Raw genomic sequence first — 23,737 nt, 5'->3', positions numbered from 1 at the left:
CGGTCAAGGGCATGTACATTGGTTGCGGGCACATCCCTGGTAGGGGGTGTGCAAGAGGCAGCTGGTCGATGTTTCTCTCTCATCGACGTTTCTAGCTCTCTATCCCTCTCTCCTCCTCTCTGTAAAAAAAAAAAAAAAAAAAAAAAAAAAATCAATAAAATATATTAAAAAAATAATAAAATGCAAGTGGTTGCTACCACTATCTTTTTCCGGTTCCCTCCCCGCTGTTGCACTTCCCTGTACCAGGGTGGTGATGGCGTAGTCGGGCATTTATGGGTCCTAGTGGGGAGAATAGGATTTGAGGGTACACTGAGGCTGAGGTTTGTGGGTTATTTGGTGGGTCCAGAGACACTTCCAGGTAGACTTCAATGACCTACCTAGTTTCATGGTGTAGGCATGGCTTCCAGGAATGCTCCTGTTGGCCAGGGTGCTAGCTCCCCAGATGCAAGGCCACTGTCTATTGTGGCATGAAATGTCCTATAAGTGTCTCACTCCAGAAGCACCTGCACAGTGAATAATTAAAAGGAATGAGCCGAAACCAGTTTGGCTCAGTGGATAAAGCATCAGCCTGCAGACTGAAAGGTTCCAGGTTCGATTCCGGTCAAGGGCATGTACCTTAGTTGCGGGCACACCCCCAGTTAGGGGGTGTGCAATAGGCAGCTGATCGATGTTTCTAACTATATCCATCTCTCTCTCTCTCTCTCTCTCTCTCTCTCTCTCTCTCTCTCTCTCTCTCTCTCTCTCTCTCTCATAAAGTCTCTCTCTCTCTTTTTAAAAAAATATATTTTATTGATTTTGTACAGAGAGGAAGGGAGAGAGATAGAGTTAGAAACATCGATGAGAGAGTCATCGATCAGCTGCCTCTTGCACACCCCCTACTGGGGATATGCCTGCAATCAAGGTACATGCCCTTGACTGGAATTGAACCCGGGTCCCTTCAGTCCCCAAGCCGACGCTCTATCCATTGAGCTAAACTGGTTTCGGCTCTATCCATCTCTCTTACTCTCTGTAAGAAATCAATAAAATATATCATAAAAAAATAAATAAAAGGAATGAGCCAAACCCTAGCTGGTTTGACTCAGTGGATAGAGCTTCGGCCTGTGGACTGACGGGTCCCCGGTTTGATTCTGGTCAAGAGCATATACCTCAGTTGCAGGCTCCTCCCCTGCCCGGGCCCTGGTCAATGTATTTCTCTCACATGGATATTCTATCTGTCTTTCCCTCTCTCTTCCACTCTCTAAAAATCAATGGAAAAATATCCTTGAGTGAGGATTAAAGAAAGAAAAAGATGAATGAGCCAGAAGCCAGTGTGTGGAAACATTTTCCAGAATTTCCAGCTAACAGATGAGATAAACTTCATGAAAGTTTTCACGAATTTCCTGCAAATTTAGACGACATCACCAATGCTGACTTGTGAAGCTGAAACTTAAATAAAAAATAAAAAAAATTCTGCCCTACCTGGTTTGGCTCAGTGGATAGAGCATTGGCCTGCAGACTGAAGGGTCCTGGGTTTGAGTCTGGCTAAGACACACGCGTGGGTTGCAGGCTTGATCCCCAGTAAGGGGGCATGCAGAAGGCAATTCTCTCTCATTGATGTTTCTATCTCTCTCTCCCTCTCCCTTCCTTTCTGAAATCAATAAAAATATTAAAAAAAATTCTAATGACTAAAAAAAGTTCCATCAAATATGCTAGAGGAAGGAGAATGCACTTTTCTTTTTTTTAAAAAATATATTTTATTGATTTTTTACAGAGAGGAAGGGACAGAGATAGAGAGCTAGAAATGTCGATGAGAGAGAAACATCGACCAGCTGCCTCTTGCACACCACCCACCGGGGATGTGCTCACAACCAATGTACATGCCCTTGACCGGAATCGAACCCGGGACCTTTCAGTCTGCAGACTGACGAGAATGCACTTTTCTTTCTGGAGATAAGGGTATTGTGAAATAAGCATCAGAAGCCAAAAAAGTAGGAAACATATCACAGAGGTGTGTCAGGCAGTAAATTAATAAAAACATTACGCTATCATCTTTTGGGATTTAGCAATGTTTGCCGTATTTGCTGGCTTAAAGAAAAAAATGATTGTAGAGATTGGAAGGGGAAGCGAGAGAGGGAGAGAGAGAGAGAGAGAGAGAGAGAGAGAGAGAGAGAGAGAGAGAGAGAGAGAGAGGAAGAGAAAGAGAGAGGGCGCGTGTGAGATAGAAACATCAATCGTTGCCTCCCCTACGTTTCTGACCAGGGCCACCTTTCCGTGTACCAGATCACGCTCCAATCACCTGAGCCATATCAGCCAGGGCAGCTCTTTTAAATATGTAATTTGTTGCTCCCGCCATTTGGCTCAGTGGATGGAGCGCCGGCCTCCGGGCTGAGGGGTCCCAGGTTCGATTCTGGTCAAGGGTACATGCCTGGGTTGTGGGCTTGGTCCCCGGTGGGGGGGATGCGGGAGGCAGCCAAGCAATGATTCTCTCTCATTCATCACTGATGTTTCTGTCTCTCTCCCTCTCCCTTCCTCTCTGAAATCAACAAAAATATTTTAAAAAATAAATATGCAATTTGTTATTAGTTCACGTTCGAAGTAAATGTTCACGATCATACACATTCTGTGCTTGTGATTTTTGTATTCCTTAAAGAACAATTCCCTCCCCTGCTCCCTCACCGCATTCTGTAAGCTGTATTCGCCCGATGATGCCTCATTGGTTTAGAATAGGTGTTCTCAAGCTGTATGGTCCCCAGCCAGCGGCTGTCCTTCTTTGCACCTGTTTCTTTGGTGGCAAAATGGGGATTGCAATAGCGCCTACCTTGCAGGGTTGCTAACTTTAAATAAAAAGCCAAGGCCTACTAAGTACTTAAGTGCAGGCTTGGGACGCACTGAGCGATGATGACAAACCTCAACCAGCCTTTCTTATGCTAAGAGCGCTTCCGCCGCTTTTAGACTACCGTCTAGACCTCTCCTTGCGCATGCTCGTCCGACCCCTTCCCCCCCCCCCCCGCCCCCTTTTTATGCCAGTGGGCGCGGCTTACTCTATCGCAGGGGGTGATGGGCGGGGTCAAGGGACTACTTCCGGGATTTCCCTCTCAAAAATAACAAAAAACCTCTTTGTATGACCGGCAGTAAGGATGAGCCAGCGGGGATTGGACAGGAGACTAACAGCCCCACCCCTTTCGAGCCTCTCTTCCGAGTTGGCCAATTGCAAGCTTTGGGGGGCGGGCTCTTCTCTGGGGGGCGGGACCAAGGAACGGGCGTCCTATCTGACGAATGGGAACTTGGTTGTGAGGAAGCCGGAGCCAATCAGAAGTGAAGATCCCTGATCCTGGGGCGGGGCTGGAGCTTCGGCGGTTGAACCGCTCGCGCGGAGGGTGGCGGCGGAGAAGGCGAGCGGCGCGGAGAGCAGAGCGGCGGGTGCGCGGGCCGGGTTGGCGGAGGGTGGGGTGGGATGGGGGGAGGGGGTCCCTTGGGGAGAGTGGGCCGCGGCCGGGCAGCCGACCCTGCCGTGTGGGAACCGGGAGGGCGTGCCCTTGAGCGCGGGCGGGCGCTTTGAGGAGGGCCCGGAGGCAGGGGGCGGACTGCGAGCCGGAGGATGTTTTGTATTTCGCTTTATTCCCCCCAGCATCTTTATTGGGGGAAGTGTGCAAGGCAGGAGACAGACAGCAGGTGGTAAAATATAGAAACGCCCTGGTGATAACTAGCCTTGCGATCTCACGGCGGTTTTCAGGCAGAGGGTTCTTACAGCGCAGCCCGGAGGGGCGGGGGCCCTGCGATGGGCTACAGGCTCTGATTTGGGGGGAGGGCACATGCAGAAGCAGTATTGGGAGCAGGGAGCGGGGCCTCCGGAGAGGAGGGTGTGCTTCAATGAGGTGCAAGGCTCAGCCTTTACTGGAACTGAGCATGTGCAAAGTACCCATCGAGTGTGTCATGTGAATTAACTCCTTAAACTTTTTTTTAAAAAAAATATATATTTTATTGATTTTTTACAGAGAAGAAAGGAGAGGGATAGAGAGCTAGAAACACTGATCAGCTGCCTCCTGCACACCCCCTACTGGGGATGTGCCTGCAACCAAGGTAAATGCCCTTGACCGGAATCGAACCTGGGACCTTTCAGTCCGAAGACCGACGCTCTATCCACTGAGCCAAACCGGTCTGGCAAACTTTTTTTTTTTTTTGCCTTAGGAGAAACTTGCTGTTTTTATTTTTGTTCCCCCCCCCTCCATTTTATTTACTTATTTATTAAAATATATTTTATTGATTTTTATTTATTTATTTATTTTTACAGAGAGGAAGGGAGAGGGATAGAAAGTTAGAAACATCCATCAGCTACCTCTTGCACACTCCCCACTGGGGATGTGCCGGCAACCAAGGTATATGCCCTTGACCGGAATGGAACCTGGGACCCTTGAGTCCACAGGCCCATGCTCTATCCACTGAGCCAAACCGTTTAGGACCCCCTCCATTTTATTAAGGTATTATTATATGTGTACATATCTCACCATTGCCCCACCCCTCCTTAAACTTTCTAACAGCCCTGTTGTTGAGGTTGTGGCCTCCGGGTTGCTAGGGTTGGAATCCCGGCCTTGCCACTGGCCCTGCCCTGGAACCATAGGGTGGTGTGGGGGAGTGATTTCACCCTTTGTGCCCCAGCTCCATCATGGGTGGAACGACCTCTTCTCTGACGGTTCCCGGCCTCACTCAGGGTTTGGGCTTCAGGTAGTCTCCATGGTGATATGTCCAGGCTGGCTGTCCGCGGTGAAACCCAGAGATCCAACGGCCGACCCTTTCCTACTTGCAAGTGCAAAGGACAAGCAGACTGAAAAACTTGTCCCAAACCAAACTCATGGGTGTTTTTTTTTGTGTGGTTTTTTTTTTTTTCCCTTCAACCTCCAAACCCATTTGATGGCATTTCTATTTTCCCAGGAACTCGGGACAAAACCTGGGAATTTCCCACCACTCCTCCTTTTTCTCAAAGCGCTCACCTATGCTCTGTCAGTCAGCAGGTCTCATCTGCTTTACTTTCAAAGCACACCCAGAATCCAGGTGCGTCTCACCACCTCCCTGGCCTAAGCCCTCACCTGTTCCTACTTGGTTGTTGCAGTGAACTCACTGGGGTCCCTGCCTCTGCCGTTGAGCCCCCGTTCAGGGGGGTCTGGGTAAAACCAGCCGGTTCAGGTCAGGTTGCTCCCCTGCTCAGATCCTCCCCAGTCTCCGCCTCTGGAAGGAATCCTTGCCAAGCCCACAAGGCCCCATCGTGTCCAGCTCCCCTCCTCCCTGCCCTCAGCTCCTCCCACTGCCTCTTGCTCACCTGCCTCAGCCACCCTGGCCTCCTCATGATCCCTCAAACATGGCAACTACCGTCCCACCTGGAGAATGTGCTTGCGGTCCCCTCTGGGTCCTGTTCTCCCCAGATGTCCAGCTAGCTGGCTTCTCCCTCACCTTCTTCAGGTCTCTTTTCAAACAGTCACCAGGCCCTCGCAGACCAGCCAGGCTAAAACCGTTTCTGTCACTCCCTGGCCCTTCACCACTGGGTTTGAGTTTTCTTTACAACATCACCACCTGACATACGTTTTTTTTTTTTTATTTTTATAATATATATATCCACTGGGATTCTTTTATTTATTTATTTTTTAGTTATTTATTGATTCCCTTTTCAAAATTGAATTTATCGAGAGTATAAAAATCCACTGATTTCTGGATATTTATTTTGTATCCTGCTACCTGTTGGATTCATTTATCAGTTCTGTAGTGTTCTGGTGGAATCTGTAGGGTTCTCTTATACTGTATCACGTCATCTGCAAATAATGACAGTTTTGCTTCTTCCTTTCCAATTTGGATGCCTTTTATTTCTTCTTCTTGTCTGACTGCTGTGTGTGGGCCAGAGTGTGGCTCTGGGGTGTCCACACTGAGCACAGCATTCAAGGGTTGACCTGGAGGATTGGCAAGAGTGAACCCTTGAAGGCTTGGCTGGGAGGCGGGGCCTAGGAGCTGAGGAGGGGAAGAGGAACTGGGAGAGACTTGGGACTGGAACAGAGCCAGCCACCGGGATGGGCCGCTGGCCACAGAGTGCGGATGGAGGATGCAGGTAGAAAGAAGCACAGGGTCAGCGTGGGGGCTAGCGGAAAGGAGATGGGAGGGAGGGGCTCTGGGCCCAGGAATCCCAGAATGGGGTGCGGTGTGTTCAGGGGTTAGGGCAGGGGTGGCTAGGAGGGAGGGGGGACAGGTCCAGCCCTGCACGGCACCCACTTTGGGGTCCAGAGGATGAGTGACACGTTGAAGTGGGTGGCTGTGGGGACCTCTGAGCTGGCCAGAGGGTGAAGCACAATTAATTGCAGGAGTGAGTTTTCCGGGGAAAGAGGCCTCCAGGTTTCAGGAGCCCCTCCAAGACCGGAGACCCCTCTGCCAACAAAGCCAAGAGCTTGCTTGGGTGTAGGGACAGGTGCCTGGCAGGACGTGTGGGGCTGAGGCGGTTGTCACTGGGCCTTTGAGAAAGGGGATCATCTGCAGATGAGAGCCAGGGAGCAGTGTTCTGGGAGCCCCTGAAATTAATTGCAAAAGTCATGGACCTGTTCATTTATCTGGGTGTTCAGAGATCTCATTAGATTCCAGGACTGTGAAAAGTTAAAAATCACTGACCTAGAGTTTCAGGGCTCATCTCTTTCTCGCTCACAAATGACGTCTCCCGATATCAGACTTAGGAGGGATCTGCCGGGGAGAGTGAGAGACTAAAGGAGGTGAATGGGGAGAGATCAGACGGTGGGCGGGGGGGGGAGGGGGGGTGCGCACAGCCCTGGGTGGCTCTCTTTGGCGCAGCTTTGGGACTCTGGACAGGGCCCTCATTCTCGCGGAGCCTCAGTTTCCCTATCTGTGCCCCAGGGAGGGAATGCACTTGCCTTGTCTCTGTAGGCCCTTTCAAGCTCAGAAACAACAAAGCAGTGATGACAGTGATGATGATGATGATGATGCCAGTTTGTATTGAGTGTTGTGTGCCAGGCGTGGCTCAGTCTCTCCAAGGATTTTAACGTGATTCATTCATTTCAGCCTTCACCCGTCTGGGCACTGTTATCCCCCTAGTTGTCCTCATGACCGTCATCTGGCGCGTTCACCCCTGCTCTCCTCACTTACCCCCTCCCTCCCTCAGGTTGCCCTTCTCGCTGTTCTTAGAACAAACTAGGAACTACTCACCTTGGGCCTGGACACTCTTCCCCAGGCATTCACCTGACTCCTCCCTCCCTCCAGGCCCTGCTCAGAGGGCCTTCCCTGGCCGCCTTAGCAAAAAGAGCAACCCCAGCCGTAACCGGTTTGGCTCAGTGGATAGAGCGTCGGCCTGCGGACTGAAAGGTCCCAGGTTCGATTCTGGTCAAGGGCATGTACCTTGGTTGTGGGCACATCCCCAGTAGAGGGCGTGCAGGAGGCAGCTGATTGATGTTTCTCTCTCATTGATGTTTCTAACTCTCCCTCTCTCTTCCTCTCTGTAAAAAAATCAATAAAATATATTATTACGATAAAAAGAAAAAAAAGAGCAACCCCATCCCCAGCATTCCCTTTCCTCACTACCTGACCTTTCTTACCTCTGACTGCTGCCAGCCTCCTGACAGGAGGGCCATAATCTGATGCCTGGATCCCCAGCACCCAGGGCGGCGCCTGCTTTAAGGATAAGGAATCTGGCTGCAGGGGAGGCCGAATAACTTGCTCATGTCCCTGCACGTGGGTGGCTCAGCCTGGATGCGAACCCGGGCAGTGGGGCTGCCATTGTGAGCCAGCCCCTAGAACCCAGGCTGGGGCGGAGGCCTGGCTCTCTCTTCCAGCACCGCATGGAGCCAACCATGAGTTACTAGTAGCTCTTCGGCTTAGAGAAGGTGATTGTGCTCACAACAGACGGATTCATTAAATCAAGTTTTTTTTTTTTTTAAATATTTTTTATTGATTTTTTACAGAGAGAAAGGGAGAGAAATAGAGAGCTAGAAACATCGATGAGAGAGAAACATCGACCAGCTGCCTCTTGCACACCCCCTACTGGGGATGTGCCCACAACCAATGTACATGCCCTTGACCGGAATCGAACCTGGGACCTTGCAGTCCGCAGACCGATGCTCTACCACTGAGCCAAACCAGTTTCGGCTAAATCAAGTTTTAATTCAGTGTGAACGACTTAGCGTGCCACTGATAATTTTGGCGCTGGCTGTTCTCTCCCCGGGACCTCTCTCTCCGGGGAGTCACATGGCCCTCCCTGCCCTCCAGTTCTCTGCGCAACTGTCAGCCGCTCACGGAGGCCTGCCCTCATCCCTGTTTGAAATCTCTGCGCCCCCCCCCCCTCCACTCTCTGTCCCCTTCCCAGCTGGATTTTTCTCTGCAAATGTTTGCTGAATGAATGAGTGAATGATGAAAAATATAAAATGAGCATAAGGATTAATAAATAATAGTATTAGCCATGGTATATTCTGTCAGCCAGCATGTTTTGGGCATAGTAATGTGCAGGGCACAGACTAAGTGCTTTTATGTGTATTGTTCAATTTAATCCTCACGTCAGCTCTGGGAGGCTGGTGCCGTTTTATACCCATTTTCCAGATGAGGAAATGGAGGCAGCGTCTCCTTCCCAAGGTGCCACAGCTGGTAAATGGTGGAACCAGGAAATGGACGCTGGCCTTCCAGCCCCTGAGCCTGGGCTCTCAGCCCCACTGGGTCCCTGTCTCATTCCCTTCTCCAGTGACCCTGACCATGGACCAGCCGGCCGGCCTGCAGGTGGACTACGTGTTCCGGGGGGTGGAGCATGCCGTGCGCGTGGCGGTGTCGGGGCAGGTGCTGGAGCTGGAGGTGGAGGACCGGATGACGGCTGACCAGTGGCGGGGCGAGTTCGACGCCAGCTGTGAGTGTGCCTGCCTGGGTGGGCTCGCCTGTTCTTCCGGGATCAGCTTCTCCTAGGACAGTGTTTCCCAAAGTGCGGTCCGCGTACCCCCAGGGGGACGGGGAGAGTTTGGTGGGGGTACGCGTTGCACCGGAGTTCGGTGGGGATATGCACTGCACCGGGCTTAGCTGCGCCTAATTCTACGCTCTCATGAGGACGAGGGGTGCTCAGCGTTACGGAAATTATGGAAGGGGCACACATATGTCAACAGTTTGGGAAACACTGTCCTAGAAGATGAGGCCAGCTGGGGCCCTGCCCTTGGACCTGACCAGAAGCTCTAAGGAGGGGAGCGGGGTAGGGCTCATCCCTCAGGCCGGAGGCCCCGGAGTCCGGGAACGTCAGAAAGCTCGGAGGCACTGCCCTGGGATGGGGCAGGTGCCAGGCCTGAGGAAGGACTTTCTTCCCACCTAGTCATCGAAGATTTGACTCACAAGACGGGGAACTTCAAACAGTTCAGCATCTTCTGTAACATGCTGGAGTCGGCCCTTACCCAGGTAAGGACCAAGCGGGGGCCGGGGAGGGCTCCGTCCCCTGGATTCCTGGGGGCAGAAGCCCGTCGGATGTATGCAAGACCTTCCCTCTCCTCTTTCATCGAAGGGGCAGGGCTGTGGCTTTCTCTTCTTTCCCAAATGTAAATGGCGTATTTTGGTTCTAATGAGAATTATTCTCATGTAGAATATTCAGGTCACAGAGAAATGTAAAGAAGAAAGAAAAAAATCACTCCATACGCTCCTGGTAATATTTTGGTGAAGATCTGGTCATTTCTTCATTTCTCTATTCATTTGTGAATCTGTGTGTGTGTGTGTGTGTGTGCGCATTTACATATCTATGATTATACAGGGCGGGGCAAAAGTATGTTTATAGTGTGAGTATGCAAAACACAGAATTTATTCTTGTGTTATTATCTATTAATTCTTGTATTGTTTTTCATACGAACAACTGCAAATCTACTTTTATCCTGTATATAGTAAATACTTTTGCCCTGCATATAGTTAATCCTTGTCCAAGGATATTTTTTCATTGATTTTAGGGGGGTGGGAGAGAGAGGGCAAGACAGAGAAACATTGATGTGAGAGAAACATGGATTGGTTGCCTCCTGCATGAACCCCGAGCAGGGCCCCGGGCAGGGAGGAGCCTGCAATTGAGGGATGAGCCCTTGACCGGAATTGTACCCGGGACTCTGGTCCTTAGGCTGATGCTCTATCCACTGAGCCAAACCGGCTAGGGCTAGTTGACACATTTCCCTAGGAATTCTATAATCTGCTTTTGAAAGATTCAACAATATTTCATAAACATTTAGTTACATTAGTGAATATAGCTAATGTTGGCATGGGGACACAGCCGTGAACAGAGACGAAGTCCCTGTCTTATGACATTCTAGTGGGAGAGAGACAATTGAAAAATATTATGTAATGCCAAGTAGTTAAAAGTAGTACTAGGAAGGAAAGCGCTGGTTGAAACTTAGAGCGACAGGGGAATGCTACTTAGGAGTCACTTTAAAACTGCTAACGGGAGGCTGCTGGGGTTTCCTCTGTGTTCGGTCCATGGGGAAAATCTGCCTGACCTGGACACGTGCTCCAGAGGGAGCCCTTAGTGTTTTCAGATAACCGTGCATGTCTTTCTTAGCTTAACACTGGATAGGTGGTGCTTTATTCTTTTAAATAAATCTTTATTTTTATTATTATTTTTTAATATAGTCTATTGATTTTTCACAGAGAGGGATAGAGAGCCAGAAACATCGATGAGAGAGAAACATTGACCAGCTGCCTTCCGCATGCCTCCCCTGGGGATGTGCCCGCAACCAAGGTCCATGCCCCTGACCGGAATCGAACCTGGGACCTCTCAGTCCGCAGGCCGATGCTCTACCACTGAGCCAAACCGGTTTCGGCATGACATTTGAGTTTTATCATTGGCAGCAAACACCGTCAGCTGTTTCTCTGGACGTGACAGCCTCACTCTGTTCATTTTTGAGAAAATGCCTGCCAGACACCCAGGGCTGAATAACCCTGGTTTTGTCTGTCAGTGGTTCTTCTGAGTAAAAATAGCGTTTTGTGAAAAAGTGGCCAACTTAGCTCAAAACTCGATGGCACAGTGCTTCCTGAGCCGGCTGTCGCTGGTGTGCAGCGGGCTGCATGCTGCCTGTTTGGTCGCAGAGAGGAGTACAAAGCCGTGCACGTAAGGGATGCGATGCAATAAAATTAATACATTTCACAGCGTCATCAAGAATATTCCCAGGTTCCATTTCCTGTGTTTTATCTGTCTGTCTGCTTATTTCGCCTTCCTGGTCCCCCACTGAGACGGCATGGCAGGTAGTGACTGCTAGGACATTTGGTGCCACGGGCTGAATTTCTCTAATGGCCCCAGCGTATTTACCCACCTTTACTTTTGCACCATTAGTGTAACACACACAGCGCAAGGGCAAAATGATCTTAACTTTCTAATGCAAATTGTGTTGACCTCTTGGGCTCCCTGGAAGGGCCTCGGGGATCCCTAGGGGTTGGCAGGCAGTACTTGGACAGCCACAGTCCCAAGCTGTCCCATGGTTGAGGGTTTAATTCTTTCTATTGTAGTTTCTCCCTCTGACCATGTCCCAGTGTCAGCACCTTGGACAGGGCCACCTTGCTCATCGGGCTCAGCCTGGGAAAGCCCCAATAGCTCCCAGAACAGGTCAGGGCGCGGTCCAGTGAGTGGGTTGGGTGCTCTGGTTATGGCCACGTTGAATCTTTTTAAAAAATGTATTCTATTGATTTTTCTCAGAGAGGAAGAGAGAGGGATAGAGAGTTAGAAACATCAATGAGAGAGAAACATTGATCAGCTGCCTCTTGCACACCCCCTACTGGGGATGTGCCCGCAACCAAGGTACATGCCCTTGACTGGAATCGAACCCGGGACCTTTCAGTCCGCAGGCCTACGCTCTATCTACTGAGCCAAACCGGTTTCGGCGGCCACATTGAATCTTGTGGTAGCTCCTCCTACATTCTCTCAACAGAGCAGCGAATCAGTCACCCTTGACCTGTTGACCTACACAGATCTGGAGTCCCTGCGGAACCGCAAGATGGGGGGCCGCCCAGGTCCCTCGGCCTCGAGGTCGGCCCAGCTCAACTCGAAGCGCTACCTGATTCTCATTTACTCCGTGGAGTTTGACAGGTGGGACCAAGGACCGGCTTAGGGCCAGGCTGGCTTTAGGGGGGCGGACGGGGGAGGATGTGGTTAGACCTCAGGTACCCAGGGTGGGTGGGGATATTGCTTTGAGCTTGCCTTTGGAATCTTCATTGTTGAGGTTTGTGTCACTTAGTATCGTGTTTAGCTACAAGCACCAGCGCCTTAAACAAACATTAGTTATCACTTAACAAGATGTCTAGGCAGGTGGTCGAAATCAATAATCTCATTAGAGACTTGGGCTCCTTATGGTTTTTTGTTTGTTTTCTTGTGTCATCCTTAAAGCGTTGGCATTTAAAAAAAAATCCTCATTGACATTTTTAGAGTGAGTGGAAGGGAGGGAGGAGGAGGAGAGAGAGAAACAGTGATGTGAGAGAGCCACATCAATTGGTGGCCTCTGTACTCAACCCCCGACCTGGCCTGGGGATGGAACCTGCAATCAAGGAACGCGTCCTTGACCGGGAATCAAACCGAGGGCAGGCTCTCTAACCACTGAACCAAACCGGCCAGGCCAACGTGTTGGCATTTTGATTTTGTCTGTATCTCTTCATGAGTCCCAAGGGGCTGCTGGGACTTCAGGCTTCGCACCCGTATCCAAGCAAGAGGAAGGGGAACAGGGCCGTGCTTGCTAAACGCAGCTACTGTCTTATCAGGAAAACAGTGTTTCCAGAAGACTCCCAACAGACTTTCTGTAATATGTGGCCGGAGATGGTCATATGCCCTTTCCCGCAGTATTTGGCGCTGCGTGGTCACAGGAAAGGGATGCTGGGAAAATGAGTGGCTATCTGTCTTTAGAGCGGAGGCAGGAAGGGAGAAGGGCGTTGGGAATGGCGGTTGGGTAGCTGGGCACAGCGTCTGGTCCAGTAATGAAGAGCTCCTGGATTTTCCCGTGGGAAGTTATCAGTCTTCTATGAGTAGCGCTTGGTGGGGCAGCTCATCAAGGTGCCCTACCTTACTCCAGCCTGGGGCACCCAGGCCAGGGTCCCAGGGTCTCCCACTATGGAGTCTCAGTTCGGATTGTGCTTGGTTGCAAGTGACATGACCCAGGGGTTCCATAGCTGCTATTATATGTAAGAGGGTTTTGGGGTGGGGGGTGCTGCCTGGTGCACAGGGGGCAGGGAGGGCTGGAAGCTGTGTTTGAACGTAAGCCTCTGGGCAGGTGAAGCTGTGGGAATTGTGTGCTTTTGTACCCCAAGGCCCTCAGGGTCTGGTAGACGCCCTGGGGATTCTGAGATGCCACGGTTCTAATCCTCAGGATTCACTACCCGCTGCCCCTCCCGTACCAGGGCAAGCCGGACCCCGTGTTCCTTCAGGGCATCATCCGCTCACTGAAGGAGGAGCTGGGCCGCCTCCGAGGGCTGGACGGCCAGGACCCTCGGGACACCCGGGATGCTGAGATCTGGCACCTGCGGGAGCAGTGAGTCTGGGACGGGCGGGCAGTTGGGGCTGTGGGCAGGGACACATCCCATCATGCACTGCGGCACCCTGTGCTCAGCACTGTTGGGAGGAAGGCGGCCCATCATTCACCAGATATTTATTGCGAGCTCCCCTGGCCGCCATGTGCTGGGTGGTGCTGGGGTCACAGTGGTGACGGGACAACCTTGGCCCTGCCCTGCTGGGACTCCAGGCCCGTGGGGGAGACAGATCTGTGAAGACGCAGCGTGCGCAGGGTGGGGGATCCCAGAAGGAACTGACCCGGCCTGGTAAGGGTGGTACTGCAGGCAAAGGGAACAGCAGGTGCAAAGAGGGTGGGAGGAAGCGCGCTGTTCGGTGCCTCTTTAGTGCTGGCCCCCTCCCTGTCCCTGAGTGACCGCCACAGGCTGCTGGATGTTGGTGCATAAGCACCGAGTGCATCACTGCGAGGGGAGAGGAGTGAGGGCCGGAGCCTGCGCTGTGGAAGGCTGCCGCAGGAACCTGATCCGGTCTTGGGCTGGGTCAGCGAAGGCGCTGGGAAGAGCGTGCTGGGCAGAAGGGACAGCATGTGCAAAGGCCTGTGTTAGGTGGGAATGTGGGGAGAACAGGGGGCTGAGAGGGAAGTGAGCAAAGGCTTTGGCCATACTGCGTGCCTGCTGCGTGCTGTGGGCTGAGGGGGCGCTGAACTGGGGCCGGGTCTCTACCTGGAGGAGGCCCCACACAGTGAGGGGGCGGGAGCTAACGGTAGTAATAATAATAATCCTATATAATAAAGATGTGATGCGCAAATGGTTGTTACACCATGAAGAGTAACCACCATCTGCATGATGACCCGATGACGGATCAGCAGGAGGGTGGGGCAGCGAGCTGCAGTGGGCTGCGGACAGCTACAGAAGGGGGCAGGGCAGCAAGCTCTGCGCGGGGGGAGGAGGAGGGGGCAAGGGGAGCTGCAGGAGGGTGGGGCAGCGGGTGAAGAGCTACTGGAGGGCGGCAGTGAGCTGCTGGTGCACAGATTCGTGTGCAGGGCTCCTAGTAATAGTAATACCAGTAGCAGATGTTGTTTAGCATTCAACAGGGTGCTCAGTGCTTTATGATTCGGGCCTCACAAAGGAGGAGACTGAGGCCCAGAGAGGTTGGAGAGCTTGGCCCAGGTCACGTGATTAATGTGGCCAGGCTGGATCTTGAATCCGGGCAGCCAGCATCAAGTCCCTGTGGGTTCCGCAGCCGCTGTGCACTTTTGTTTCGGTAATCCTCACCTGAGGACATTTTTTCTTCCCTTGATTTTCAGAGTGAGTGGAAAGGAGGGTGAGGGAAACATTCTTGTGAAAGAGACACATCCATTGATTGCCTCCCAAACGTGTCCCCACGAACTTGCAACCGAGGTATATGCCCTTGACCGGAACTGAACCCTCCACCCTTCAGTCCATAGGCCTGTGGTCTAACCACTGAGCCAAACTGACGAGGGCAGCACTGTGCACTCTTGGCAGCTACTAGCCCAGGACTGAGTCCTCAGTGCCCACAGGGAGGACCAGCCTCTCCCTGGCGGGTGTGAGAGCTCAGGGGGCTCGAGAGCCCTCTGGGTCTGGGAGGAGCGCGGGCTGGCCGCGCAGCGCGCCAAGCAGGAGGGCTTTACCTCCAGCCTCAGGAGCTGCCCAGGCCTGGTGGGTGCCTGCGTGCGTGTTTCTCAGGCTGGCCGCAAGGTGGCGCCCTCTGCCCTGAGATCCACAGCTTGGCAGTGGCTGCTGCTTTAGCGAGTTTGAGGACTAAGATTTATTCGTTCATTCATCCAATATTTAACGAGTTCATACTGTGTGTCAGACACATCACCCAGCACTAGGAATTTTTTTTTTTTGGCCCTTAATCAGTGCCAGCCCTGGTCTAAGCACTCTTCCTAGATTCCTACACGTTCTAGGTATTTTATTATCAGTGTCCCACTTCACAGAGTGAAGTGGAACTGCCCGAGGTCGCCCAGCTGTCCTAAGTGTGGCAGAGCTGGATGCAGGCAGCCTGGTCACAGAGCCCAGGTTCCTTCCCTCTGGCCGGGAAGGGGGAGGACCCAGACAGAAGACGGTGATCCCACTGTCCTCAAGGGGGAGGACCCAGACGGAAGACAGGCGATCCCACTGATAACCACCAGCGGAAGCCAGGAGGGCAATGCAGGGAGAGCCAGGAGAGCAGAGAGCAGGGCGAGGCGGCCTCTCTGGGAGGTGATGTCTGAAGGATGAGCGGAGTCCTTCCGCCTGGAGGAGGAGGAGGGTTGGGGGGGAGTGGGGAGGGAGCTATATCTGCTAAGGGAAGCTTGGAGAAGGGGAAGGTGGGAGCAGTGGGGGAGGGGATAGCTGCTGGAAGGGGCTGAATGGGAAACTCCTTGGAGGGTTTGGGACAGATTTTGAAAAGCATTTTATTAGGAAACATTCCTAACACACACACACACACACACACACACACACACACACACAAATGCGCAGCACTGGAGACCCGGCCTCAGGGGTCACGACATTTTGCCCATCTTTGTTTGGTCTATGTTCCTCCCTCTCCCCTGAGAAAAAAATTCAATATGTTTCTTTTTTTCTTTCTTTCTTTCTTTCTTTCTTTCTTTCTTTCTTTCTTTCTTTCTTTCTTTCTTTTTAAAATATATATTTTATTGACTTTTTACAGAGAGGAAGAGAGAGGGATAGAGAGTTAGAAACATCCATGAGAGAGAATCATCAATCAGCTGCCTCTTGCACACCCCCTACTGAGGATCGAGCCTGTAACCAAGATACACGCCCTTGACCAGAATCGAACCCAGGACCCTTCAGTCTGAAGGCCGACGCTCTAGCCACTGAGCCAAACCGGTTTCAGCTTACTGTAGCTTTATAATTAATCTGATATGGGCAGAGCAAGTTTTTCCCTTTTGTTTCTCATTTTCAAGATATTTCTGTTGTTATTAATCATCACGTGAGCATATTTTCCCCCCAATGATTTTATTTTTACTTTTATTTATTTAAAAAAATATATATTTATTGATTTTTTTTTTACAGAGAGGAACGGAGAGGGATAGAGAGTTAGAAACATTGATGAGAGAGAAACATTGACCAACTGCCTCCTGCACACCTTCTACTGGGGCTGTGCCCGCAACCAAGGTACATGCCCTTGACCGGAATCGAACCTGAGACCCTTCGTTTTACAGGCCAACGCCCTGAACACACTGGCCAGGGCTCAATATATTTTTGGCAATTTGCATTTCCATGTAAATTTCAGAATCAATAGATTTTTCAGTACAAGCACAAAAAACTTGTTGGAAATCTGATTGGCATTGCGTTGAATCAATAGAACTGTTTAGGGAGAGAGCTGAGATCTTTACAAATACTGTATTTGTATTCCAGTCTATAAACAATTTCTCTCTCTCTGTTTGTCTCATTTAATGTCTCAATAATGTTGTTCCATCCCACTTTATTTATTTATTTATTTATTTATTTTTAAAATATATTTTATTGATTTTTCACAGAGAGGAAGGGAGAGAGATAGAGACCCAGAAATGTCAATGAGAGAGAAACATCGACCAGCTGCCTCTTACACACCCCCTACCGGGGATGTGCCCGCAACCAACGTACATGCCCCTGATCAGAATCGAACCTGGGACCTTTCAGTCCGCAGACCCATGCTCTACCACTGAGCCAAACCAGTTTTGGCATCCATCCCACTTTAGATGCCCTTGTTAGTGGTTTCTTTACTTTAAATGTAAGCCATATTGCTTTTTGTATAGTTGATATGTATGTATTATTGTAGAAACTTCAGTCAAATGTCTTATTTATCTAGATTGTTTTTGGTTTTCAATGTTTACAAATGAGCTTTGCTAATTCCCTCTCAATCCTTATCTTTCCTTTCAATTTCTTGCCTCATGGCACTGGCGAGACCTGCAGAACGCTGAGAAGGAGATACCAGCAGGTGGCATCCTGGTCTTGATTGCAAAGGGGAAATTCAGTATTTTGCCCCAAATATGGGCACCTCTTTATATATTTCAGATCTTTAATTGGTTTTGATCTTCAGGCCAGGTGGTAACCACTGAGTTAATATACAGTTTTGGCAGCTATTGACAATCAATGGCTAGATGGATTTTTCATTAGGGGTTTTAAATGACTGATCTAATTCTCTAATACTTTTTGTAGCTGGGATTCATCAATAAAGAAAAGCATTCTCTCATCAACTATCTCGTTCCCCTGAGAGACATCTCCTATGGGAAAGGCATGATTCATGCTGGATTTTTTTATTTTTATTTTTTTTAATTTTTTTTTTTTTTACTTTAACTTTTGTCAGAAGAATTAGTTGGTTCTCTTACATCCTCCACGGAGACTGATGAGTTTTGTCTAGTTTTTACTGTCATCATGAACGCGTGAATTTAAACCGAATTGATGCCATGTTGGTGTCCTATGGCTTTCTGACAAATGACCATAAGCTTCGTGGTTTGAGACCACAGGAATCTTCTGTTGCAGCCGGAATCCCAGAGGCCTGACGTCACTGTCATTGGGATTCGGTGAAGGTGTGGGCTGGGCAGGGCTCTGCGGGAGAACCCAGTTCTTGCCTCTTCCAGCCGGCGGCTGCCATCGTCCTTGGGCTTGTAACCACTTGATGCCAGTCGATGTGCCTGTGGAGTGGCATTGCCTTCTCTCTTATGAGGATACTTGTTGGTTATATTTAGGCTCACTTTATAATCTCCTCTTGTTAGGTGCTTGATTTATTATTATTATTTTTTAATCCTCACACAAGGACATGCTTAGAGAGAAGGGAGAGAGAGAGAGAGAGAGAGAGAGGAACATCAATTGGTTGCCTTCCGTGTGCTCCCTGAGAGACAGAGACAGAGAGAGAGAGAGTGAGAGAGAGAGACATCAATTGGTTGCCTTCCGTGTGCTCCCTGACTGAGGATTGAACACAAAACCCAGACACATGCTCTGACCAGGAATAGAACTGGCAGTTTTTCGGTGCTCAGGATGCTGCTGCAGTAAGCTGAGGCACTTTGGCTGGGCAAGGGCCTTGGTTTCATTGGGCACATCATCAGGTGACGTTCACAGGGCCCGGGGTCTGGGCATGCGTACATTCTGGGAGGCTATTTTCTGGCATGTCAAGATGTCCTGGACTTCTTTCCGCTTTTCCGGCCTCAGAGCTGGTGTCATTTCCCCAAGGAGCTGTGGTTTCTTTTAGTGGGAAATTGTTTTTAGAGATCACGGTCTGGTTATTAGGGGTGCTAATTGCCATTGGGTTGACATTACTTTTAGGCCTTTTACATTTTTAGAAAGAGAAAAATGATGTCCATGTTGACCTCTTTCATTTGTATGGCTTTTTAAAAAATATATATATTTCATTGATTTTTTTACAGAGAGGAAGGGAAAGAGAGAGAGAGAGTTAGAAACATCGATGAGAGAAACATCAATCAGCTGCCTCCTGCACATCCCCTACTGGGGATGTGCCCACAACCAAGGTACATGCCCTTGACTGGAATCGAACCTTGGACCCTTCAGTCAGCAGGCTGATGCTCTAGCCACTGAGCAAACTGGTTAGGGCTGTATGTCTTTTCTCATACTGAAAGTCTTAGTTTCTAGTTACAATAACATAATTATTTTCTTTATCCTAATGACACCAGTATAACTACTAAGAAGAGCACTGAATGAAATTTAAGGTTTCTTTGCAGTTCTTTGTGCCCTTAGACTATTTCCTACTTGCTAAAATAAAGTATGTGTGTGTGTTTTGTTACTTGACATAATTCCCCAATATGCCACTAACTTTGATATACAGTTAGGTCTGTTTGAGTGATTGCTTAAAAAATTTTAGTGATTGCTTTTATTAAAATTTATTTCCATAAAACATTTTCATAGTTCCAAATTCAAAACTAACAAGGAGGTACATTCAGAGGGGTCCAGCTTTTATCCCTGTTGCCACCTTTGTTCCTCCCATTTAAACGTTTTTGATTTATCCTTATATATTTTTGAAAATATGAACGTTATAATTTATAATATCCCTTTTTCTTTTACACAGATAGACATACAAAACATTTTTTTTCTGTACTGTTTCTAAACTTATATCCTGTCAGGATATAGAGATCTTCCTGTTCCTCCTTAGGGGTGTGTGGTACACATTTTGGTGGATGTACCATAGAAATTCAATTCCTGTTGATGCACATTTTGGTTATTTCCACTCTTGATATTACAAAAAGTGCTGCAAGTAGTAGCCTCTGTGTACATCTTTTTCTCAGAGGATTTTGATCACTGTAGTGCCGGATTGTATTTGCATTTTAGAAAGAGTCCTCTGGTGAGTAAGCAGTGAGAGGCAGCTAAGGGGCCAGAGGAGGCTGGGACCTCAGGGTTAGGCTTGGAGGGTGTGGAGAAAGATGGGTGCTATATTTCGGAATAAGAACAACACAGCTGTGTCCTCCCGTGGGAGGGATGGGGTAATGTGGCCAAGTCCTTGTCACGTGGGGCAAATGGAGGAGGGGAGGGGGTGGCACCACGGGGACAGCAGCGAGTGGTGGGTTTCCATTTGTGGGGCAGGTGAGATGGTGCGTGTCCGTGGAGGAATGCGGAAGGGACTCCGGGCTCCCCCCCAGCCCTTCCCCTTTTCTCCCCCCCACCCAGGGTGTCCCGCCTGGCTGCTGAGAAGCGAGAGCTGGAGGCCCAGCTGGGCCGATCGCGGGAGGAGGCGCAGGCCGGGCGGGCGGCGCGCCAGGAGGCCGAGTCGCTGCGCGGGCTGGTGCGCAGCCTGGAGCTGGAGCTGCGGCAGGAGCGCGGCCTCGGGCCCCGCGGCGCCGGCCGCCGCAGCCAGGACTGCCGCCGCCTGGCCAAGGAGGTGAGGTGGCGCGGCGCCGGCGGGGCCCGGGGGCGCAGGCCTGGGCCTCGGACCGACCTCTGCGCTCCTGTCCTCTCCTTGCAGCTCGAGGAGGTGAAGGCGTCCGAGCGGAGCCTGCGCGTCCGGCTGAAGTCGCTGAACTGCGAGCTGGCGGCGTACCGGAGGGGGTGAGGGCGGGGCGGGGCCTGGGCCCAGGGGCGGGGCCTCGGGCCTTGGGGCGGAGCCTGCGTTGAATGGAGGGTTGGGCGAGGCTGCCGGATTGCCCGTGGCTAACGGGACTCCAGCAGATGGAAAGGGTGAGGGGCTGGAGAGGGGGCAGGGCTGGAGGCGGCATTCTGGAGTTGGGCTGCTCGCAGGGACCAGGGAAGGGGGGCCCTGAGGGCGGGACGTGGCGGGATCTGGGTGATTGGTTCAGGTCTTTATTGGGGTGGGTGGTAGGTAATTAGTGGGGGAGGACCCGGGAGCTGTGGAGACCCCAGGAAGCAGGCTCAGGGGAAGGGCTGCCAGGCTGTAGGGAAGTGACACGGTGCTTTTAGGAAGGGGCAGTGGGGCTCGGGGGGGGGGGGGGGGGAGCGGGGGCGGGGCTCCGGAGGAGGTTCTGGGGGGTTGTGTGCATGAACGAGGGCACGGATGTCTGGAACCCGTGGTCCTGAAGGTCCGCAGGGGGGAGTCCGGGAAGAGGCTGGGGCAGGAGTGGCCGTGGCCGGTGGGAAGCTGACGGCGGGTCCTGTGCTCAGGAGACGGGCCTCGCCGGCGGGGCCGCGCCCAGCCCGGGAGGACCGCGCCTCGTCGTCCAGGGAGCGGTCCACGTCGCGGGGCCGCGGCGCCGCCCGCTCGTCCTCCCGGGAGAGTGGCCGCGGGGGCCGCGGGCGAGGCTGCCCCGCGCGCACCTCGCCCTCGCCCTCAGGTCTGTGCAGCCTGCCCTGCCCGCGGCGGGCGGGGGGATGGACCAGGGAGGTGGAGGCAGGATCCTGTGACCCAGCCTCTTCCCTCCGCACCTCCTGCCCCATCCTAGGTGGTCGCCTGCCCCGTTTTGACCCCACAGCCTTTGTGAAAGCCAAGGAGAAGAAGCTGCGGGAGATCAAGATGAAGTTAGCACCTATTCCCCCCCCCCTCCCCGCCCCATCTCTGCCCCTCCCCGCCCCTCTGCTCTGTCCCCATCTCCCGTGTGTCCCATCACCGGCCCCCCGCCCAGCCCCCCTCTTGCCTCCGGTGGCCTCGGCGCGTCCCCGCCCGGGCTGTGCCCGCCGGGCGCCCTCCCCGCGCTGGCTGGCGCTCAGGCGGCTTCTGCTCGGGCCCGCAGGCAGCAGCAGCAGCAGCGGCGGCAGCGGCACCGGCTGGGCAGCGGAGGAAGCGGGGACGGGCCGGCCATCTCCTGGGCTCGCCAGGCTCGTCCCCCTGCTGCCGTGACGGGCCGAGGGGACGCGGCTAACCGCTCCCGAAACCGCAGCTCCTCGGGTAACCGGGCTGGAGGCCGGCGGGCGGGCTGGGCGGACAGACTGGGAGTGCTGGGGGCTCACCACCCCTCCTCCCTCCAGTGGACAGTTTCCGCAGCCGCTGCTCCTCCGCCAGCTCCTGCAGCGAGTTCGAGGATTTCTCGGGATCCCTCTCTAGGGGGTAACGCTTGGGCCGGGATGTGGGTGGGTGAGGGGGGTGAGGAGGACGCCTCCGTACAGGTGGCTGGGGAGACTGGGAACAGCCTTGTTGGGAAACAGACGGGAGGCGAAGGTGGGAGATGCCAAAGGTCCCTCCCCTTGGTCTCATCCCTCCCCCTTTAGCATTCTCAGCCGCGGGAAGCGGTCCGGATCGGCAACCATGAGTGGGTCCAACACGGTGAGTGTCTTCCCTCAGGCCTCGGAGAGGGGCTGGCAGCACGAAACCACCAGAAGCCGATGCTCCCTTCTCCCGTGTGCAATGTGGGGATTGGGTTGCAGAGGCGCCTGGAAGTGCTTCTGGACACAGTGTTCTTGGACCCCTGGATTGGAGGGGAGGAGGGGCCGGTGGAGGGACAGAGGACACTGGTCAAGAGCACAGCTTGACCACAAATTGCCTCCTACGGCCTGTGTGACCCCAAGATAGATTCTCAGTCTCTGTGCCTGTTTCTTTTAAAAAATATGTATTTCCATTGGCCCCAGCTGGTGTGGCTCAGTGGATAGAGCATTGGCCAGCGGACTGAAGGGTCCCGGGTTTGATTCCGGTCACTGGCATGTACCTTGGTTGTGGGCACATCCCCAGTAGGGGGTGTGCAGGAGGCAGCTGATCGGTGTTTCTCATCTATTTTTCTTTTTTTTTTTTTTTTAAATATATTTTATTGATTTTTTACAGAGAGGAAGGTAGAGAGCTAGAGAGCTAGAAATGTCGATGAGAGAGAAACATCAACCAGCTGCCTCCTGCACAACCCCAACCGGGGATGTGCCCGCAACCAATGCACATGCCCTTGACCGGAATCGAACCTGGGACCTTTCAGTCCGCAGACCAACGCTCTACCACTGAGCCAAACCGGCTTCGGCTCTCATCTATTTTTCTAACTCTCTATCCCTCTCCTTCCTCTCTGTAAAAAGTCAATAAAATATATATTTAAAAAATATTTTTATTGATTTCAGAATGGTAGGGAGAGAGAGAGAGAGAAAGAAACATCAATGATGAGAGCGAATCAGCGATCAGCTGTCTCCTGCAGGCTCCCTGACCAGAATGTGCCCTGACCAGAATCCAGTGCTGACCTCCTGGTTCATAGGTCCAAACTCAACCACCAGCCACACCAGCCGGGCCTCAGATTCTTTATCAGTTAAACGGGGATGGGAATAGTATTCACTGCGAGGATTTTGGTGAAGGTAGAAAGTTATAGGTGCCTAATACGTGTCAGCTCTTATTTTTCCCGAGGTGCTCAGGTGCAGAATTCCTGGTGGGGTTTGGGGGCAGGAGTGGAGGGAGATCACCGACTCCTCTCCTGTCTCCCCAGTTGCAGAAGTTCACTCCCATGGAATGCGGCCGCCGTCCGAAGCATCTGGCCACTTCTGGGGGCTGGGTCCCCATCAAAGGTGAGCCGGGGACTCCACGTCTCCCCCTCACTCCTCAGAGCCTGCTGGGGTGGTACTGAGTGCATTGATGGGGCCCCAGAGCTCCCGTGGCTTCAGCCCCTCACAGTCCCCCAAACCCACGTCTGCTCTCACAGAGTACAGCTCTGACTACCAGTCAACCGACATAGCGGAGATAGACGCCCGTTTGAAGGCCTTGCAGGAATACATGAACAGACTGGACACAAGGTCATGACCTTGAGGAGCACTGCCCCTCCATCCCTTGCCCACCCATGGATTGGCTGGGGGCGGGGCTGCTGTGTCCTCTCAGCCCCGCCCAGGCCCCTACTCCTCTCACTCTCCCAGGCATTGCATGCTGGGAGGGAAGGTCTGTGTATTTTGTAAATAAACATATTTACCCTTGGGATCCCTATGCTTATGG

At 52.0% G+C, this 23,737-nt stretch overlaps 1 protein-coding gene across 4 annotated transcripts; it reads left to right on the top strand.

Annotated features, from left to right (window-relative positions):
* Window positions 1-3,263: 3,263 nt before the first annotated feature.
* Window positions 3,264-23,722, top strand: CCDC61 (coiled-coil domain containing 61). 4 transcript variants are annotated; one of them, XM_045573686.1, is made up of 15 exons: window positions 3,264-3,371; window positions 8,693-8,851; window positions 9,302-9,384; window positions 9,566-9,625; window positions 11,880-12,037; window positions 13,305-13,466; window positions 20,071-20,281; window positions 20,366-20,448; window positions 21,019-21,188; window positions 21,297-21,372; window positions 21,585-21,739; window positions 21,820-21,898; window positions 22,060-22,114; window positions 23,241-23,319; window positions 23,454-23,722. In XM_045573686.1, the coding sequence occupies exons 2-15, from the start codon at window positions 8,704-8,706 to the stop codon at window positions 23,549-23,551; spliced, it is 1,617 nt and encodes a 538-aa protein (XP_045429642.1). In that variant the 5' UTR covers window positions 3,264-3,371; window positions 8,693-8,703; the 3' UTR covers window positions 23,552-23,722. The 4 variants fall into 4 exon arrangements, with proteins under 4 accessions (XP_045429642.1, XP_036272220.1, XP_045429643.1 ...); XM_045573687.1 differs by having other exon boundaries at window positions 3,317-3,399; XM_036416327.2 differs by lacking the exon at window positions 9,566-9,625.
* The last annotated feature ends 15 nt before the right edge of the window (window positions 23,723-23,737 follow it).

The sequence above is a fragment of the Pipistrellus kuhlii genome, unplaced genomic scaffold (genome assembly GCF_014108245.1).
Source record: "Pipistrellus kuhlii isolate mPipKuh1 unplaced genomic scaffold, mPipKuh1.p scaffold_m20_p_55, whole genome shotgun sequence".
Classification (NCBI taxonomy): Eukaryota; Metazoa; Chordata; class Mammalia; order Chiroptera; family Vespertilionidae; genus Pipistrellus; species Pipistrellus kuhlii.
This window is presented reverse-complemented; position numbering and strand designations above follow the sequence as displayed.

What these genes read in the sequence shown, in the direction of transcription:
- CCDC61 (XM_045573686.1), top strand. Translation starts at nt 8,704, where the DNA reads ATGGACCAGCCGGCCGGCCTGCAGGTGGACTACGTGTTCCGGGGGGTG. An exon ending in TACTCCGTGGAGTTTGACAG is followed by an intron (nt 12,038 to 13,304) that starts GTGGGACCAAGG and finishes TCTAATCCTCAG; the next exon opens with GATTCACTACCCGCTGCCCC. An exon ending in CCATGAGTGGGTCCAACACG is followed by an intron (nt 22,115 to 23,240) that starts GTGAGTGTCTTC and finishes CTGTCTCCCCAG; the next exon opens with TTGCAGAAGTTCACTCCCAT.